The sequence below is a fragment of the Buteo buteo genome, chromosome 4 (genome assembly GCF_964188355.1).
Source record: "Buteo buteo chromosome 4, bButBut1.hap1.1, whole genome shotgun sequence".
NCBI classification, from domain to species: domain Eukaryota; kingdom Metazoa; phylum Chordata; class Aves; order Accipitriformes; family Accipitridae; genus Buteo; species Buteo buteo.
The window spans coordinates 48,053,322-48,068,463 of NC_134174.1; the positions used below are offsets into that span (position 1 = coordinate 48,053,322).

Here is a 15,142-nt window from a genome sequence, read left to right on the forward strand (position 1 = left end):
TAAAGCTGCTGCAGGAGAGTTGTAGGGTCCCTACTGGGAATGAGTGAGTGATCTCATAGCACACAAAAGACCAAACTGCATGAAATTTCAGCTGAGAGGCACCTCAAATATCCCCCATTAAAAAAGCAAATGCGGGCACTTTTAAGGGTATAACTGTAGCTGTACTGGATCAAACCAAAGGCATCTTGAGCACAGTTATCTTGCTTCCAGTTGTTGGTGCTCTGGGAAATGTATAGCAACAGTGCAGTTGAGAGCTGCTTCTAGCATCCAGCTCTCTGCATCTCAGGGGATTCATCAGCCAGGAAGAAGGTGACAGATGAAGACAGTCTGGCATAGCACTGATGGAGCTGCAGGGGAGGAAACTTTTGCAGCAGCATGGACAATGCTCTGAAAAGGATAAATAACCTCTGATAGGCACCCAGCCAGGAATAGGGAGAGGTGGAACTTTTCAAACAGGTGAAAGAGCTGGGGGAATTGTGTCTGGGCCATGCCAGTCACTTGGTGGCTTTGCTGCCCAGGTGTTTAACTTTGATAGAGGCTTCACTGTGAATGTTGTTACTTTTCTAGATCACCTCATGTTTGAGTAATGGGATCTCAGATAAACAGCCCCTTCCTGAGGCAGATGAGACAAATGCTGCACAGCCAGATCAGGTATGTCCTGTACCTCTTGCCAGTCTGGTAAAGCAGTGGAAGGCAGAACGAACAGGAAAGTTTAATTCCCACTACAAGTTGTTGGGCTCAATGCAGGCATCGCAGAGGGCAGTTCACAGTCCTGTCAGACCCTCACAGGGTCAGACCAAATGATCATAGCAGTCCCTTCTGGCTTTAAAACAAATCAGCGAATGATGAAGATGGACTCCTGGCTATTAACACTGCAAGAAGGCTTGCTTCACCAGTGCTGATTTCTTCAGTGATAGAATTAGCCTCACCCCAGCTTAACTTTATGCTACTGTTCTGGATTTCCTCTGTGAAGCTTCTGCTGTGGTATTTCTTTTGCATTTCTTCCCTTTTCACCTCTACCCTTCGAAATGTATTCTCACATGATTTTGGGATGTCCATCTTCAGATGCCTTCCAAGGCCTGGTTCACTGTGCACTGTAAATTTTGCTCTTCTAAGGTATCTAAAACTGCTATCCTCAGATTAGTAATCCTCTTCACAAACCTTAAACACTTGCTGAGATATTCTAGGGGTAGCAATTGTGTCCTGCATTTCAATACAGCACCAAGCATGGCTGTGATCTTACCTGTTAGTTACAGATATCACTTGTTGTCCCTATTCCATCCAAAATTCAGTTTGCTCAAGGGCTGGCAGTTGAGTTGGTGAATGCTGTCCAGTGATACTGTTGGCATTGCATGTCTTATACTGTCAAACTCCTAAGCTTTGTCAATAAGCAGCACTGCTCTTATTGCTGCCCCAGTGAAACTGTGCAGCTTGATAGAGCAGTGACAGGAGGCATGATGGGTTTCTGAGTTGAAATCAGATTTATATGAGCATGCTCAACTAAATGGAGAGCAGCCCCATCCCACTCAGTAATCCGTTAAACTGTTTTGGGCAGGATCTGTGTGTGCAATGAATTAACCTCTTGCACTCTTTGCACAGCTTTTGATAAATTCCAGTGATGATGTAGCTGCTGTTTCCTCCTCTTCAGCCTTTTTTGACAACCTCATCCCACAGAATATGAGCACATTGGAGATTCCTGTCACAGAAGGTAGGTTACATGAAATGTGTTTCTGCCCCCTTAGGAAAAAGGGAGAGGAGGAAAAAAACCAGAAAATTACCAGGAAGAATCTGGTCCACTCCATCAGATGGGTACTTTTAAAACACATGACCCCTTCCAGTGTCATGCAACATCTCTCAGCATTGTGCAGGAAATACTCTTTGCAGATGAGAGACCCATTAAGAGTATAGAAGAATATTCTAGATGATGGAAGACTTACTGTCAAGCCAGTGTGGTTTTCTTTAAACCTAATTTGGGTTTCCAACTCTTCTTTTAGCTGGGCTTCTATACTTTATTGGTTTTTACTGCCTGCTCTTTAAAATGAGCATCATTAATGCATCTGGATGATGTCCCTGTGGGTTAACTCTGCTTCTCATCTCTGTAGATACGGATGGACTCATCAGCCAAGCCCTTTTGTTGGGGAATTTTGAGGGTGCAGTGGAGCTGTGCATGCGGGCAGAGCGCTTTGCTGATGCCATCATCTTAGCTATAGCTGGTGGGGAGAACCTCCTGAAGGAGACCCAGAAGCGCTACTTTGCCAAGCGTAAGACAAAACTCTCCCTGGTAAGTGATAGTTTTGTGTACCTACTGAGCAGGGGAAGGTGTGTGATATCTTGGCAGATGTTTGTCTGAATATATGTGGAAATGCTTTGGCAGGAAGTAGAATGTCAGCAGAATCTGTGCATCTCCTCTTGGCTAGACATTTACTCTAATCTCCTGGTAGTTTTATGACAACTTCATGTTGCCCACCTAGAATGTTTGTGTTCTCTGTTCCTTTTTTTTTTATATCTAATGGTTTCTGCCTTAGCTCCCCATGCTTGTAACCCGTGGAGCATACCGCCCCTTTACAGCTTCGCTAGGAAGGTCCTAGCTTATTAATTGACAAATGAGGAAGTATAATGGGGGTTGGGATATCCTAATACTATATTCCCAGTCATTGATACTACCTGCTCTGAAACAGGATATGTATTAGATCTTTGCTCTTGCCTAGTGTGGCTGTTTTCATATTCTCTTAAGTGCTTTGTTGGGCTTTTTTACTTTCTTTAGAGGCATTGGGTTCCAATTGCTGTTAACATTGGGATGCTGGGATTGGTGGACCTTAATGTACAGTGAGGTAGTTGCTGCATAGTGGGAAGTGTGCCTGAAAGTGAGCTATCCCTGTGGGTGCACTTGCTAAAGCAGTCAGCTTATCTTTGTCTTCAGTGACTGGCAGGCCTTCTGCTTCCCTTACAGCTGCTTTCCTCCATTGTGCAACAGAACTGGCAAGATATTGTTTGCACTTGCGATCTACAGAGCTGGAAGGAGGCACTGGCCATCTTGTTAACATACTCAAAGCATGAGGACTATACCCAGCTCTGTGGTATGCAGCATACTATGTTTTGATGTGATTTCCCTTAGGGGAGGGCAACTATGGACTGCTTTCAGAAAGAAGTAGATACTGTTGAGGAAGGAAGGCACTCCCTACTCATTACAGCTAGCTGGAACTTATTAAGTAAGTGTGGACTGTTGAGTTAGGAGAATGATATATGCACACTGTAGCTGTGAGTCATAGTATAAAGTTATATATGCTGATATTTCCTGTCACCTCTACCAATAGCATGGAAAAAACAGGATAGGCACTAGACTGAGATACTGAGAGGGTGATACTTACTATTTATTTACTATTTTTGGGGGGGAGAAAGGGATTTCCTTGACAGTAAAAGGTCAGGTGGCTTCACTCCATCTGAAAGAGGTTTACCATTCCAGCATATTCCCCTCCCTTTTAAGCTGAGAAACAAGGGTTAGTAAATGTTTCATGGCTTCAGTAGTTTCCTCAGCCCTGTTAACAGTCCAACATGCTCAGCAACTGGTTGTTCTGAGAGTCAGAGTTCAGGGACAGTCTAGTGACTGAATCTGATGAAGTTACTCATGTTGCTTAGCTGGGAACTAGCTCCTGGCTGATGGAACAGCTAAGTGCTGTTGGAGAAAGGCCAGCACTTTATACAAGTAAGATGATACAACTTGAAATGCAAGAAAACATGACATCTTTTACAGACCAAATTCTAGGCATGGAACGTGGCAGTGGTGAGATAGCTTCAGCTCACCTTTATATCCTAGCATTTGCTAAACGTTGACAACTACCAGATTACTAGCTGTCCCTGGTACTGGACACTACTGTTACCTGGAGATTCCCACACCTCTTTGGGGGAAAAAAAAAAAAAAAAAAAGCATTGGCTTTTTCACTGAATTCATCTGTCATTTTTAAGGGTTTTTCTTTCTTTTATATGTCTGGGCAGACATATGAAAATTGGCAGATTATAAAAAAATTACTTCTTTTTTCAACCAAGTTGGCTTTGGGATTCCTTAATGATGTCAATTTCTCTGTGTTATCCAAGAATTAGGTGTAGATCCAAAGCTGTCAACATCTTTTCATGACAAGCCACAGTAGGATTGCTAAGAGATGAGCATTGGGGTTAAGGAGCTCTTGAAAAAGAGAGTGTGTGTTAAATGTTGGCTGTATTTTTTCCTCTCTAGATATGCTGGGTACCCGCCTAGAGTCAGAGGGAGATGCAGCCCTGTCCAATGATGCCTGCCTCTGCTATATCTCATCAGGCAATGTGGAGAGGTTGGTGGAATGCTGGGTAAAAAACCATGAGACTTCATCACCCCTTGCCCTGCAGGTACAGGTGCTATAATGTTGGTTTGACTCCTCTTTAGGCCAGTCTGGTAGCCCTGATCTGTCTGCATTATGCCATCAAACGGAGTATCTGGCTTCCAGCACACAATGGAGACGTGTTCGTAGTCACCAAGGTATCTCCTTCTAGCCTGGATTATGGGCTTACATCTAAAGGAGATGCACTCTTAAACATTAAGGGTTTGTGTGTTTAGAGAGTACTGATTACATTGCACATAAATCCAGCCGTGGACAAGAGTTATGGCCTACCCACCTGTCTTTGTATACTGACATCATGTCTGAGCTTCCTTTTAGTCAGAGAAGTTTAGACTGTACCTGTTTTCTTACTGATAGTTGCTTGCGAGTACATTTGCTGCTGTGCTTATTATGTCTAACTGTAATGCTCCAGTTATCTGGCTGTACCTTCGGAACAGCCTCTAGCAAAATAAAATAGTCTAGACTCTATTATTCCCACTGCAAGTAGAATGATGATGTATGGGAAGTCACAGCTTGTAGATGAATCAAGGCTTCTAAGTCAGTGTTGTTACCCACCTGTTACTCTTAAACCAGTCCTGGCTAAGTCACTAACCCTTATTGTGTCCATCAGTTGCCAGAATGAACTAGATAAGTCTTCCACTTGGATATCTGCAGATAATGCCCTCTGCTACAGAGTTCCCTGGTTTTGCAACCCCACTAGCGAATAACAGCAACAAAAAGGCATCTTCAGTATTCCTGGTTATGTTTGAAACTGGCCTCCTCCCAGTTATCAGCCAACTATGCATATATCATTCCACAGATATAAACATTACTTTGATTTCTAGGAGTTGAAGGAACTTTGAATAATTAAAAACCTTCTGGTCTGTTTGTCAGCAGTAGTAGTTTTTCCTAGTGAATTTCTCCTGATATGGTTTTAAATCTTCTTCTTCTTCCAAGCTGATAGCTTGTAACTCCCAGAGTTACAGTAGTAACTTCCTGGTAAAAATATCATAGTTGATTGGAATGTCCTTGTGGCTTCTGATTTTCTGTTTTCCCTTACCATAAAAGTAGCAGTGTCAGGGTTTGCTTCCTGGTTCCTGTTTTTCTCCACAAAGTGCACCTGAGGAAATGGTAATCAGTGGTAGTATCTGGTACAGAGTGGAGTAACTTCTGTGCACATTGGACCCAATGTCGGTTGAAAGTGGGGAAAGCCATCTGGTATTGTCTCAGCATGAGATGGACTGGTAAAGTAAGTCAGATTCTGAGTGGTTTATTTCTTCCCTCCCCCTGACTTATTCAGGATCTCATAGAGAAGGTGATGGTGCTGAGCAGGTCCATTGAGATGCTCCGAGGCACAGCAGGACAAGCACCAGGCCCTGTCTTGGCAGAACGAATCACCCAATATGCCAGTCTCCTGGCATCACAAGGATGCTTGGCAGCCGCAATGAATTACCTACCCAGCAGCTCTAAAGAAGTGAGTGGGAAACAAGTTCTTGTGGGAAAGAGTAGTATATGGGGAAAAAATGGTACTTTATACAAGAGAGAGCTTAGATTTTTGACATACATCAGGACTTAAGGTTTCGCCTTAATTATGGTGGCTTGAGAGTAGAGGTGTGGTTTTGGGTTGTTTGGTTTTGTGGGTTTTTTTTTTTCCTAGGACACAGCTTTTGTCTTTATTTGCTTTTTCTTTGTAGTTCCTTTGGTTCAGGAAAAAGAAAGGGAGCTATAGAACTGTAAAATGATTCCTGGAGAACAATGCTGGGAAGCAGCTCTCTGGGGAAGCTGCATGTATTCCTGAAACTAGCTGGTAGAGAAAGGGAATGAGGAGGTCACCTTGTAGTTTGAAACAAATCTGTCTAGTGCCCAAATGTGAGCAGGGGTTGGGGGGGGAAAAGTTGAAAGATTGGGGCAAGAATCGGTGAGACTTCATCTGCCTGGGAATATGGCAGGTGATGTCCCAGATTGCTTACAGTTGGTTTTGGTTTGTTTTCCTGGTGACTACTGGGGAAATGGTTAATTTTACAGGTTGATGCTCAGTGCTGTGGGCCAGGGTCTGCTCTGAATGCCTCCCCAGCACCTTCCATCTGAGGGTCTCAAGGCACTTCTCCTAAAGCATAGTTTGTTTCAGCTCCTGATTGAACAGCTCCGAGACCGGCTTTTCCATGCTCAAGGAGAGAATGTGGGTGATGAGCAGCCACCCCCTTTTCCCTACACTCGTGTCAATGTAGGTGTCATTAAACACACATCTCCAGCAGCCAAGGGTGGTTCTGGCCCTGAAGGAGCAGTCCACAAAACAGGTCCCAGACATCCGGAGAAGGTAGGCTTTAAACTCGCGTGTTCGTGGCTTGGGGAGAGGGAGTAAGGCTTACTGGGTTAAGGCATATAAAGTAATATGAGATGACACAGATGGCAGGCATTGAAGAACTCATCAGTGATGTCTTTCACTGGAGTAAACACAAGCTCTGTGATAATCCAAAAGTAGGCTGTCTGGCATCTTTTCACAAAGCCCTGTCCCACATGCAGTTACTGGAGGAGACTGTTACAAGTGTAGTGATCCACTGAGATCTCAGATACTGAGGGAAAAGGGGGCTGTGGTTCACTCTCCTATGCCCATCTCATCCTCATATCTCAGTAAAATTAGTGTAGTATGGCTTAATCTCAGTTCTTGCACAAGAAAACTGTTCAGGAAGTTTTGCTTGCAGCCTCTATTACTTCATTATTGTTCCTTCATTATTTTCTCTGGTTGTGCTTCGAGGAAGTCACTGTATGGGAAATGGCTCCTGAGGACTAATCCTTGAGAGCCAGAGAATACTCTGAAGAGTGTGGTGCCCAGCTCGTTGAGCAAGTTATGTGGTGGGAAAGGCCTTTGATCCAACCCATCCAGGGCACTGACAACAGCATCATCTTCTCTTGCCTGAAAAGTGACAGGGATAGAAAGTGCATCTGCTTGTGTGTGTATGCACATGACTCTGTTGGCCATTTGCAAGTTCTTTGTTTTTTTAATTGCAGCCCAACTATCAGTCATCATTTGCCCCTTCAGCACCTTCTCAGCCTTCAGTGCCTTCCCTCTTCACACCTCAGCCAGTGCCAGCGATGTCTATGACAACTCACCACGTTGCCCCTCCCCAGGCCAGCACAGGTCCACAAACAAGTGTCTATTCCAGAGGGCCACCATACCCACAGTACAACTTGGGCTTGGTTCCAGCAACAGTTTCAGGGCCAGGTAAGCATTGTCTGATAGTCATGTTCATTCTCCAGGTTTTCTTAGACTAAAGTCTTCAACGTGGATGGCTGCTCTACCTTCTTCCTCACAGGCCTATTGTACTTGCAAAGAACAAGTTAGCTGTCTGAGAGGCCTCTCAGTGCTTCTGACACATCTAGTTCTAGCATCTGTTGCTGCACATCCACTGATATTAAGCATATATAGGGGTGGAGAAGCCACAGCTAAGTTTGTGGCAGACTTTGACTGATGTAGCCTGGGTTATGGGGGATATGCCTGGCATGGCTATTCTAGGGTATGGCTTGGAGAAGGGCAGACTTACTAGTGTGAAGGAGAGCATCAGGCATAGTTTGCACATGAAACAAGCGATGCCGATACACTTTCTTTCTCATTTGTAGCTGTGTCACAGTCTCAGCCATTCAGACCAGTGGGAGTCAGACCTGTCGGTCCTGCTCCCTTCCCCAACCAGCCTTCTCTGCCAGGACAGTCCATGCCCATGACATCTCCCGGTGTTCCACCACCCGGACCCACCCTGTTCACTCCAGCCTCAGTCCCATCATCTCAGCTTCCTGCAGCTTGTCCTCTCCCTGTGGCAAGCCAGTCTCCTCTAGGTTTCTCTTCAGCACCTTTCAACTGCCCCATGAACATGGGTTACCCTCAGGGAGGTCCTGGAGCTCCATCTACTAAGCCTCTGCCAGCAGCCAGCGTTCCTCCTCCTCCCACAGGTAAGTACTGCTTGTGTGACTTGTGTATCCGGAACGCTCCTGGATGGGCTTTTCAGTACATATTGGACGTGGACCTTCTGAGGTCTGGTCTGTCACCATAGAGGCTGGATGTGGTGCTGAGGCTAACCTTACAGGCACATTGTGCTGAGTCTTACTGTGGTGGTAAAACACAGCAATGACAACAGCTTCATTCAGCCTGTTCAGCTGCTCTGTCCCCCAGGTTGAGGTAGCAAGATGCTGTCTCTTCAGGTCCCCAGTGTATCCTGAGTGGCCATCCACTGCAGAGGCATCTGCTCTGACTGAAAGGATGGTGGTTCCTGGGGAATGCCTGGTGGAAGGCTTGCTGACCTCACCCCTGCATATGTAACTTACACAAGAAGTGCATTTGAAATGCTGGGAGAGCAGGGTGCTGCTTCTGTGTCCATGAGATACCCCTTGCTTAGCTTCAGGATAAAATTCCTCTGCTGTGCTCTAGTTCTTCCCATTTTTTTTCCTGTTGCCATAAAGTGCTTGCCTGGGAATCACTTCTGGATTCCCCTGTGCAGTGCTCCAGACCTGGAGCCTTTCTCCTTTGGTTCTGTAGTTAGAATCCAGCCCAGCCTGCAAGTACTGTGAAGTCCTTGCTAGCATGATGAATAAAAAGAGAGTGTTGTTGGACCTAGTTCCCAGTGGATAGGCATTCCCTCTTTCTATTTCCCACAACATCACCACATCTGGTGCTTGTTAATTCTTTGCTGTCTCAGAGACAGGTTTAGCCAGGCTATGGAGAACCCGAACAACAAGGCTGACAATCCTTAGATTTTTGAGCAGATGCTTCTCCAAGCCATGCATAGTCTGAGAGTGAAGGAACTGAGGCTTTGAGGTTTGCCTCCACCTGGAATCCTTTGTTGAGCTGTGTTTAACCAAGGATAGCAAATCCCACTGTGTGAAGCCTGTGGGGACTGCACACAAAGGCTCTTAGCTAAGGCTGGATGAATTCCTTCTGAAAAGGTATCAGGGATTATCTAGGGAGCCCCAGCTTTATTTAGGAAATCCGAGTACTCGGTAGCCACTTACACCACCAAGCAAACCTTGCTGTATGGAGTGGGAGTCTAGAAAGGGAGTTGTCCTTTCAGCAGAGAAACAAAAGACCCCAATGTTTCCCTGATAAAGGAAAGATGATTCCATGGCAAGGATTTCAAGGACTTCCTCAGTCTGAAGATGCCCTGTGGGAATTCACTGCTGGGAAGTTCCCTTCTCCTGGTGGCATTTACCCCCAGTTTTAATGGCAGCATATGGCACCCAGATCAGCAGTGCAAACTGGCTTCCTTGAGAGTGCTTTCTTGCCTGCTATTATTGTTCTGGTTTTGATGGGTACTTTTCTTTAGCCTGGAAAGGGACTGTAAGATCACTCAACCTGACTGGCCAAACTTGATTGCTTTGGAAATTCCTGAACATGATCTGAACAGCTCATGAACACATTCTCAGTAGCGCAGCGAAGAGACTTCTCCACTTGTAGAAATCCCACGCCCCTGGGGAGCGTCAGTGACGGGGTGAAGGACAGCAACATGTTGGCTGATCTTTCTGGCTGGGATTATCCCTGACTCCAGCCTGTGGCAGTCTTGTTTTTTCTAGGACAAGCATTGCTGGATACTGCTGCCATGGGGCACTCCTTTCAGGGTTGGTGAGAAATCCTCTTTTACAAGTAGCATAGGCAAGATAGTCAGAGTTTCATTCCAGCAAAATGCAGCAGAGTCCTGTTGTCTCATGTCTTATGATTAAGTGCCTGGCTTAAAGATTATAATTTAAATAGCTGTTTCCTGTGAGGATTCAAAGTACCACTGGCTTGGAATAGTGCCAGGGACTGCTAGGCCACAGGCTCAGTGGGGGCCAGCAGAGTTCTAGGGCACAGAATCCCCAAGCTAGAAATAAGTGCCAACTTAATTAAACTACTGATCCAAACTCATCAGAGAGTGAGTCTTGAAATGATGGGAAAAGGGAGGGCAAAAAGAGGCTGCCAGAATTTTAATAATAAAGGTAATTAAAATAATGAAGCACCTTTTGCATCTTTCCCCTGTGATTTTTAAAGCTCAGTTCAGGATCAGTGGCTCATTAAGTGTGGCACTGAGCTCCAGCAATTCTGATATTGCTTCTTAGAATTATGCCATTTACTCACAGATTATTCCTGTCTCATGGGCTTGAGGTTGTTAATACTGGGGTGACAAAAGAAGCACCGGGGTTTTGTCTAGAGATGCAAGTACCCTTACAGGACAGCAGCAGAAAAGGTAGTTGGAATTTGACCTTCGCAGAATTAAGTGTGGTCACAAGTCTTTTAATGTTATGTTGTCTGATGGATTTTTAATTGCCTGGAGTGAGGTTAGAGGCTAGGTACCACAGAAGCGTCTGCTGAGACACCCCTCTGCTCCCAAGGTGTTTACTAGTTAAGTCTGTTCCCTTCTAGTTGGGAAGCCAGCAAATTTTGCTAAGCTTTGGTTCTGAACGTGGTTTTGGAAGGGGAAAATTTCAACCTACCCCTGACTTTTCCCTGCTTTATCATAGCAACCTGCATTGCTGCATACTGCCACCGTGAGGCACTCTTGCGAGTGTTGGTGAGAAACCCTCTCTCACGCATGACATATCCCTCGTTGTCATACCACAGTGCTAGATTCTCTGTTTGGGGAACCCCAGGAACTCCCTGAACCCTTACATGCACACACATGCAGGTCCCGAACAAGGTTCAGGCCTGATGCTGAGGCTGACTTCTGCAGCCTATGCAGAATGCAGAAAGCTTCAGGTAGTTGCAAAAAAGCTTTCTGTGTGGGAGTGGGTATGTGCCAGTAGATTCAATCTGATCAGACATCATCACCTCATGAAGCCTGTGCACATACTCCATTGCTAAGAATGTAATTAAGAGAAAGGGAAGCAAGAGCAGTTCTTGGGTCCATGAGTTGGGCCTGAAATTCCTCAGCTGAAATGGTCTGCAGGTGCAATGATGGGGGAATTGGAGCCATGGCCCTTTTGCTGAGGGAAGTTCCAAACCATGCAAGCAACCACAAATTGTTGCTGTGGCCACCTTCTCAAGTCTGACATTTGTGTCTTGTTCTCTTTCCTGGCAGCTCAGGAATCTTGGACTGATGCCTCTGCTGTAAGAGGAGGCCTTCAAAAAAAAAAGGTAAGCTTTCAGCTGCAATATGTGTTGGTTGTCTTTTAGCCAGGGAGCTCTGTGCAATAGATACATTCCTATAAATGCTCCCTGTCACACTCAGCAGGTCTCATTCCATGCTGGTCTGTCTGCTTCTACATTACATGCATAGCTAGGAGTGGAGTCTAAATCATCTTGACCCTTTGCCATCCAAACTCACATGCCGTTGTCCAGCGTGGCTGTTTTGTAACACGGTTCTGTGATGCTGCATCTTCTGTCAGTACTTCCCAGGCTGACTACAGTCACTTGGTGCTAGAAATATGGATTTAATCTAGTCCCCTTGCCCGCATGCTTTTTTTGATAGTGGCTGGGGAGATCACACTCACTTTACACCTGACAGTTGGGGGCAGCATTTCCCCTCAGCACAGTGAGACCCACAGTGATTTTCCCTCAGGTGCTGATACCAACTGATAAGGCACTTCTGCTGAAAGAAGTTGGGATAGGTGTAGCTGTGAGCTGCTTGCCATGTTGGCCCTGCTGCTCTCTGCCTTGTAGTGATTGCACTGGAGGACCTGTGAGCTGAGGTCTTTTGCAACAAATGCTCTTGGTACCCCGTTTCTATTACTGCTGCCTCCTGGCAGGTGTGACAAGAAGCTTCTTTGGCACCTTTCCCACCCCCCGCTCCTCTTTAGCTTGGAGCAGACTTCTCGCCCTTTTTCTGGCAGCATAGCTGGGAACCTGCTTCAGGCTGTGCTCACTACAACAGGATTAGCCTCTTGTTAAAGCCATCTCCTTTTGATCTAGCCCTGTCAGAGTGAATCTATCCTGACTCTCTGGCTTAGCAGGGGCACGATGAAGTGTTTGCGGGAGGATTCTCCCCCCATGTCGTGGGATTTTCCCCAACACTTGCTCTGTTGGACATTTTACTGCTGCTAATCTCTACATTCAGGACTCGTGCCGTCGCAGAGCCAAGGCAGCTTTCTGAGGACCAGTGCTTTCAGGGGCAACGGATCTGTTTGATTGAACAATTCCAGAGGAGTTTTCTTGCTGTAGCTTTGACTGTTCATCTAGGATGCAAGAGGAAGGGCCCCACGCTCTGAGTCAGGGGGCTGAAAGAACAGGGATGTGTTACACATCATCTTGAGAACTGGGCTCTCTGCAAGTTAGAAAGGAAGTTGCATTTGACTGCAGAGAGTATAACCAACCTTTTTTCCTTGGACTTGGTTTTCTTGATTTTTAATTATTTTTTTCCTTTTCTTTCTTTTTGCTGACAGTTGCCTGAGAAATTTACTCCTCCAGCCCCCATCACAGCTCCAGTAATGAGCCTGCCCGCTGAGCCCCAAAGGATCCATCCTCAGATGTCCAGGTTGCAAGAATCTGGCCAGTCACCCCCAGGAGCACCCAAGGAAGGCAGCCTGCAGGTACCCAGGAAAAGTGGGGTGTTCCCCAGCCACCAGCTCCTTGTCAAGTAGAAAAACAACTTGGCTTTTGACATTCTTATTACTTGGCAGCTGCAGGGTTTATGTTGCTCCCTAGCCCTTATAAGACATCTCTACCTGAGTGTTAGAGGAACTGCCAGGGTGGAAAATGACACCTGGGTATGGCTGGGAGACAGGGAGGGAGGCCAGGCAGGCTGTCAGCCTGCTGGGAGTTGGGAATCCACAGAGGCCTGAAGCAATACCACAATCTGAAGATGATAATCTAATTCTGTGCTTCCAGGTATTCTCTGGGTTTGCGATGGGATTAAATTCTTTCTGTTCATAGTTACAGGAGGGGAATCTACCTGCTCCAGCCTTTCATGGTCCTGTTGCATTCATTCAGCTGCTTCTCTCTCTGTCAGTATCACCAGCTACCTGTGGAGAGGGTTGAGAGGAAGGAGGTGCCCCCTGAGCACCAGGCTCTGAAGGTCACATTTGAAGGGTTGGTGCAACGCTGCTCTGCTGTCGCCACTGATCCAGTAAGTCCTCCCTTCTCTGATATTTGGTGCTTTTGCCCTTGTGTTTGACTGGTGCTTCCTTCTTTTGGTTGGGAAAAGAGAGGAAGAGTCTTGTCCCTATAACCAAGTTAATCTCCATCTGCCTCCTTCCTTTAGGCTGTAGGTTTGTCCATCTCTTGGGAACTGAGATGCATTCTCTAGCATTTATCCACTGCTTTTCATTGCCTCTCTGGAGCAATGGTTCTGTCCTTCTGGCTCTTCTCTCTGAGGAAAGTAGAAGAAATGACCCAGCTAATTCAGCTTCCTTTTTCACTGGCTTGATCTGTAGATAGTTCCTGCAGAGCTAGGATTACAAGCTATCCTCAGAGCTTAGAGGGAAAGGCTGAGATACCCTGGCTGGAAGAGAAAGCCAGGCAATCTTTGTGTCCGAGTCACTGTAATTTCTCCACCCTGGTTCCTGGAAGGCTGTTGGCATACACGTCACATTGCATGAATGTATCAGGTCAGACTGTCTGGAAGCAGAAAAGCAGTCTTTGCAGCATCGTGTTAAGTTGCTAAGTCTTCCCAGAACTTGGGGGAACCATGAAGCCTTCCAGAATACCTCTGCTTAGTGGGTGTTGGGATGAGCACTGACTCCAAGCTGCTTTGTGTGTAGCAGCAGCTTTGGCATATTTGCTCTGTGCTTTCTGAGAGTGCAGTGTAGCAATTTCTGGGAGATAACCCAAAGGTTCCCTCTATGGACAGAAAGGCCTGTTGGTTTGGGCTTAAGCACTTGGCTTATATGGAGGTTGAATAGCTGGGTTGGTACAGCAATGCAATGCACCTGAGCTCCTAAGGATGCCAGGCCTGTCCCAGTGTTGCCCAGAGCCAGGCATTTCTATCCATGGTATAACTTACCTGTGAGTGGATTATCCAAGGTGGGGTTAATGGGGTTAGTCCCACCAGAGCTTCAGTACTCAGGCCCTTTCCTTAGTGGTTACCTAGAGTGGGAAGGACATTCCCTCTTCCTCAAGGAGACCAGGAAGAAGCTGTTGCTTAGGTCAGCCAGGGTGACACTGTCTGAACGCCCCATGGATCAACTAGTGGATGTTTCCCAAGCTTTGGAAGTAGTCGCTCTGTCCTGTGGTCTGCAAGCACTGGCAGAAGGGAGGAATGCCTAGGCTGGGAGATGGGAAAAGGGGCAAATTCAGCTTCCTGTCTTGGGGAGAGAATGCGTGCATGTATATGTGCACAGTGAGGGCATGGCTGGCTTGTATCACAGTCTGTGGCTGGCTGAGTCTGAGATGCAGCTGAATTGTAAGGTGCTGTGGGAATAACAGAAGAGGGAAGGGACTGAGCGAGAACTACTTGGTTCTGGGAGAGGTGGCTTTGAAGCTTTGGCAGAGCTGGCAATACCTGTTTCGCTTCAGAAAACCCGAAGGAAGCTGGAGGATGCATTGCAGCGGCTGGAGTGTTTGTATGAGAAGCTCCGCGAGCAGGCAGTAAGTAGATGCCACCATTCCCTGGTGTCCACCCGGGTTCCTGATCCTACCTTTGTGCTGGGTTGTGGGCCTTGGTGTCTGTCCTGGTGTTATCAGCACATATCATCTTGAGAAAGCTAGGGGAGTGCCAAACCTTACCACGCACCTTGAATCCAGTCAGCCTTATCTCTTCTTCCTTAATCTTGGCCAAGACATAGTGTAAGGAAAAACTGGGGAGGTATTTGCAGGGTGCTTTTACCCCCAGAAAGTATACTGGCATATAGACACATTCCAGATGGGAAGGGGCAACTGGGGGTAGTTGTAGAGTGTGAAC

General features: G+C 46.4%; 1 protein-coding gene across 4 annotated transcripts in view; it reads left to right on the forward strand.

Annotated features, from left to right (window-relative positions):
• Positions 1-15,142, forward strand: part of SEC31B (SEC31 homolog B, COPII coat complex component) — a 40,246-nt gene that overhangs the window by 18,273 nt on the left and 6,831 nt on the right. For 3 of the 4 annotated variants that reach the window (XM_075025928.1, XM_075025929.1, XM_075025931.1), the window contains 13 exons: positions 568-651; positions 1,600-1,708; positions 2,103-2,281; positions 2,951-3,077; positions 4,232-4,377; positions 5,647-5,820; positions 6,475-6,663; positions 7,356-7,569; positions 7,965-8,291; positions 11,387-11,442; positions 12,687-12,833; positions 13,253-13,369; positions 14,758-14,829. In XM_075025928.1, the coding sequence (XP_074882029.1) occupies positions 568-651; positions 1,600-1,708; positions 2,103-2,281; positions 2,951-3,077; positions 4,232-4,377; positions 5,647-5,820; positions 6,475-6,663; positions 7,356-7,569; positions 7,965-8,291; positions 11,387-11,442; positions 12,687-12,833; positions 13,253-13,369; positions 14,758-14,829 (1,941 nt within the window). Of the gene's footprint in view, positions 1-567; positions 652-1,599; positions 1,709-2,102; positions 2,282-2,950; positions 3,078-4,231; positions 4,378-5,646; positions 5,821-6,474; positions 6,664-7,355; positions 7,570-7,964; positions 8,292-11,386; positions 11,443-12,684; positions 12,834-13,252; positions 13,370-14,757; positions 14,830-15,142 lie in introns of those variants that run through there. The other variant, XM_075025930.1, reaches the window with a different exon arrangement.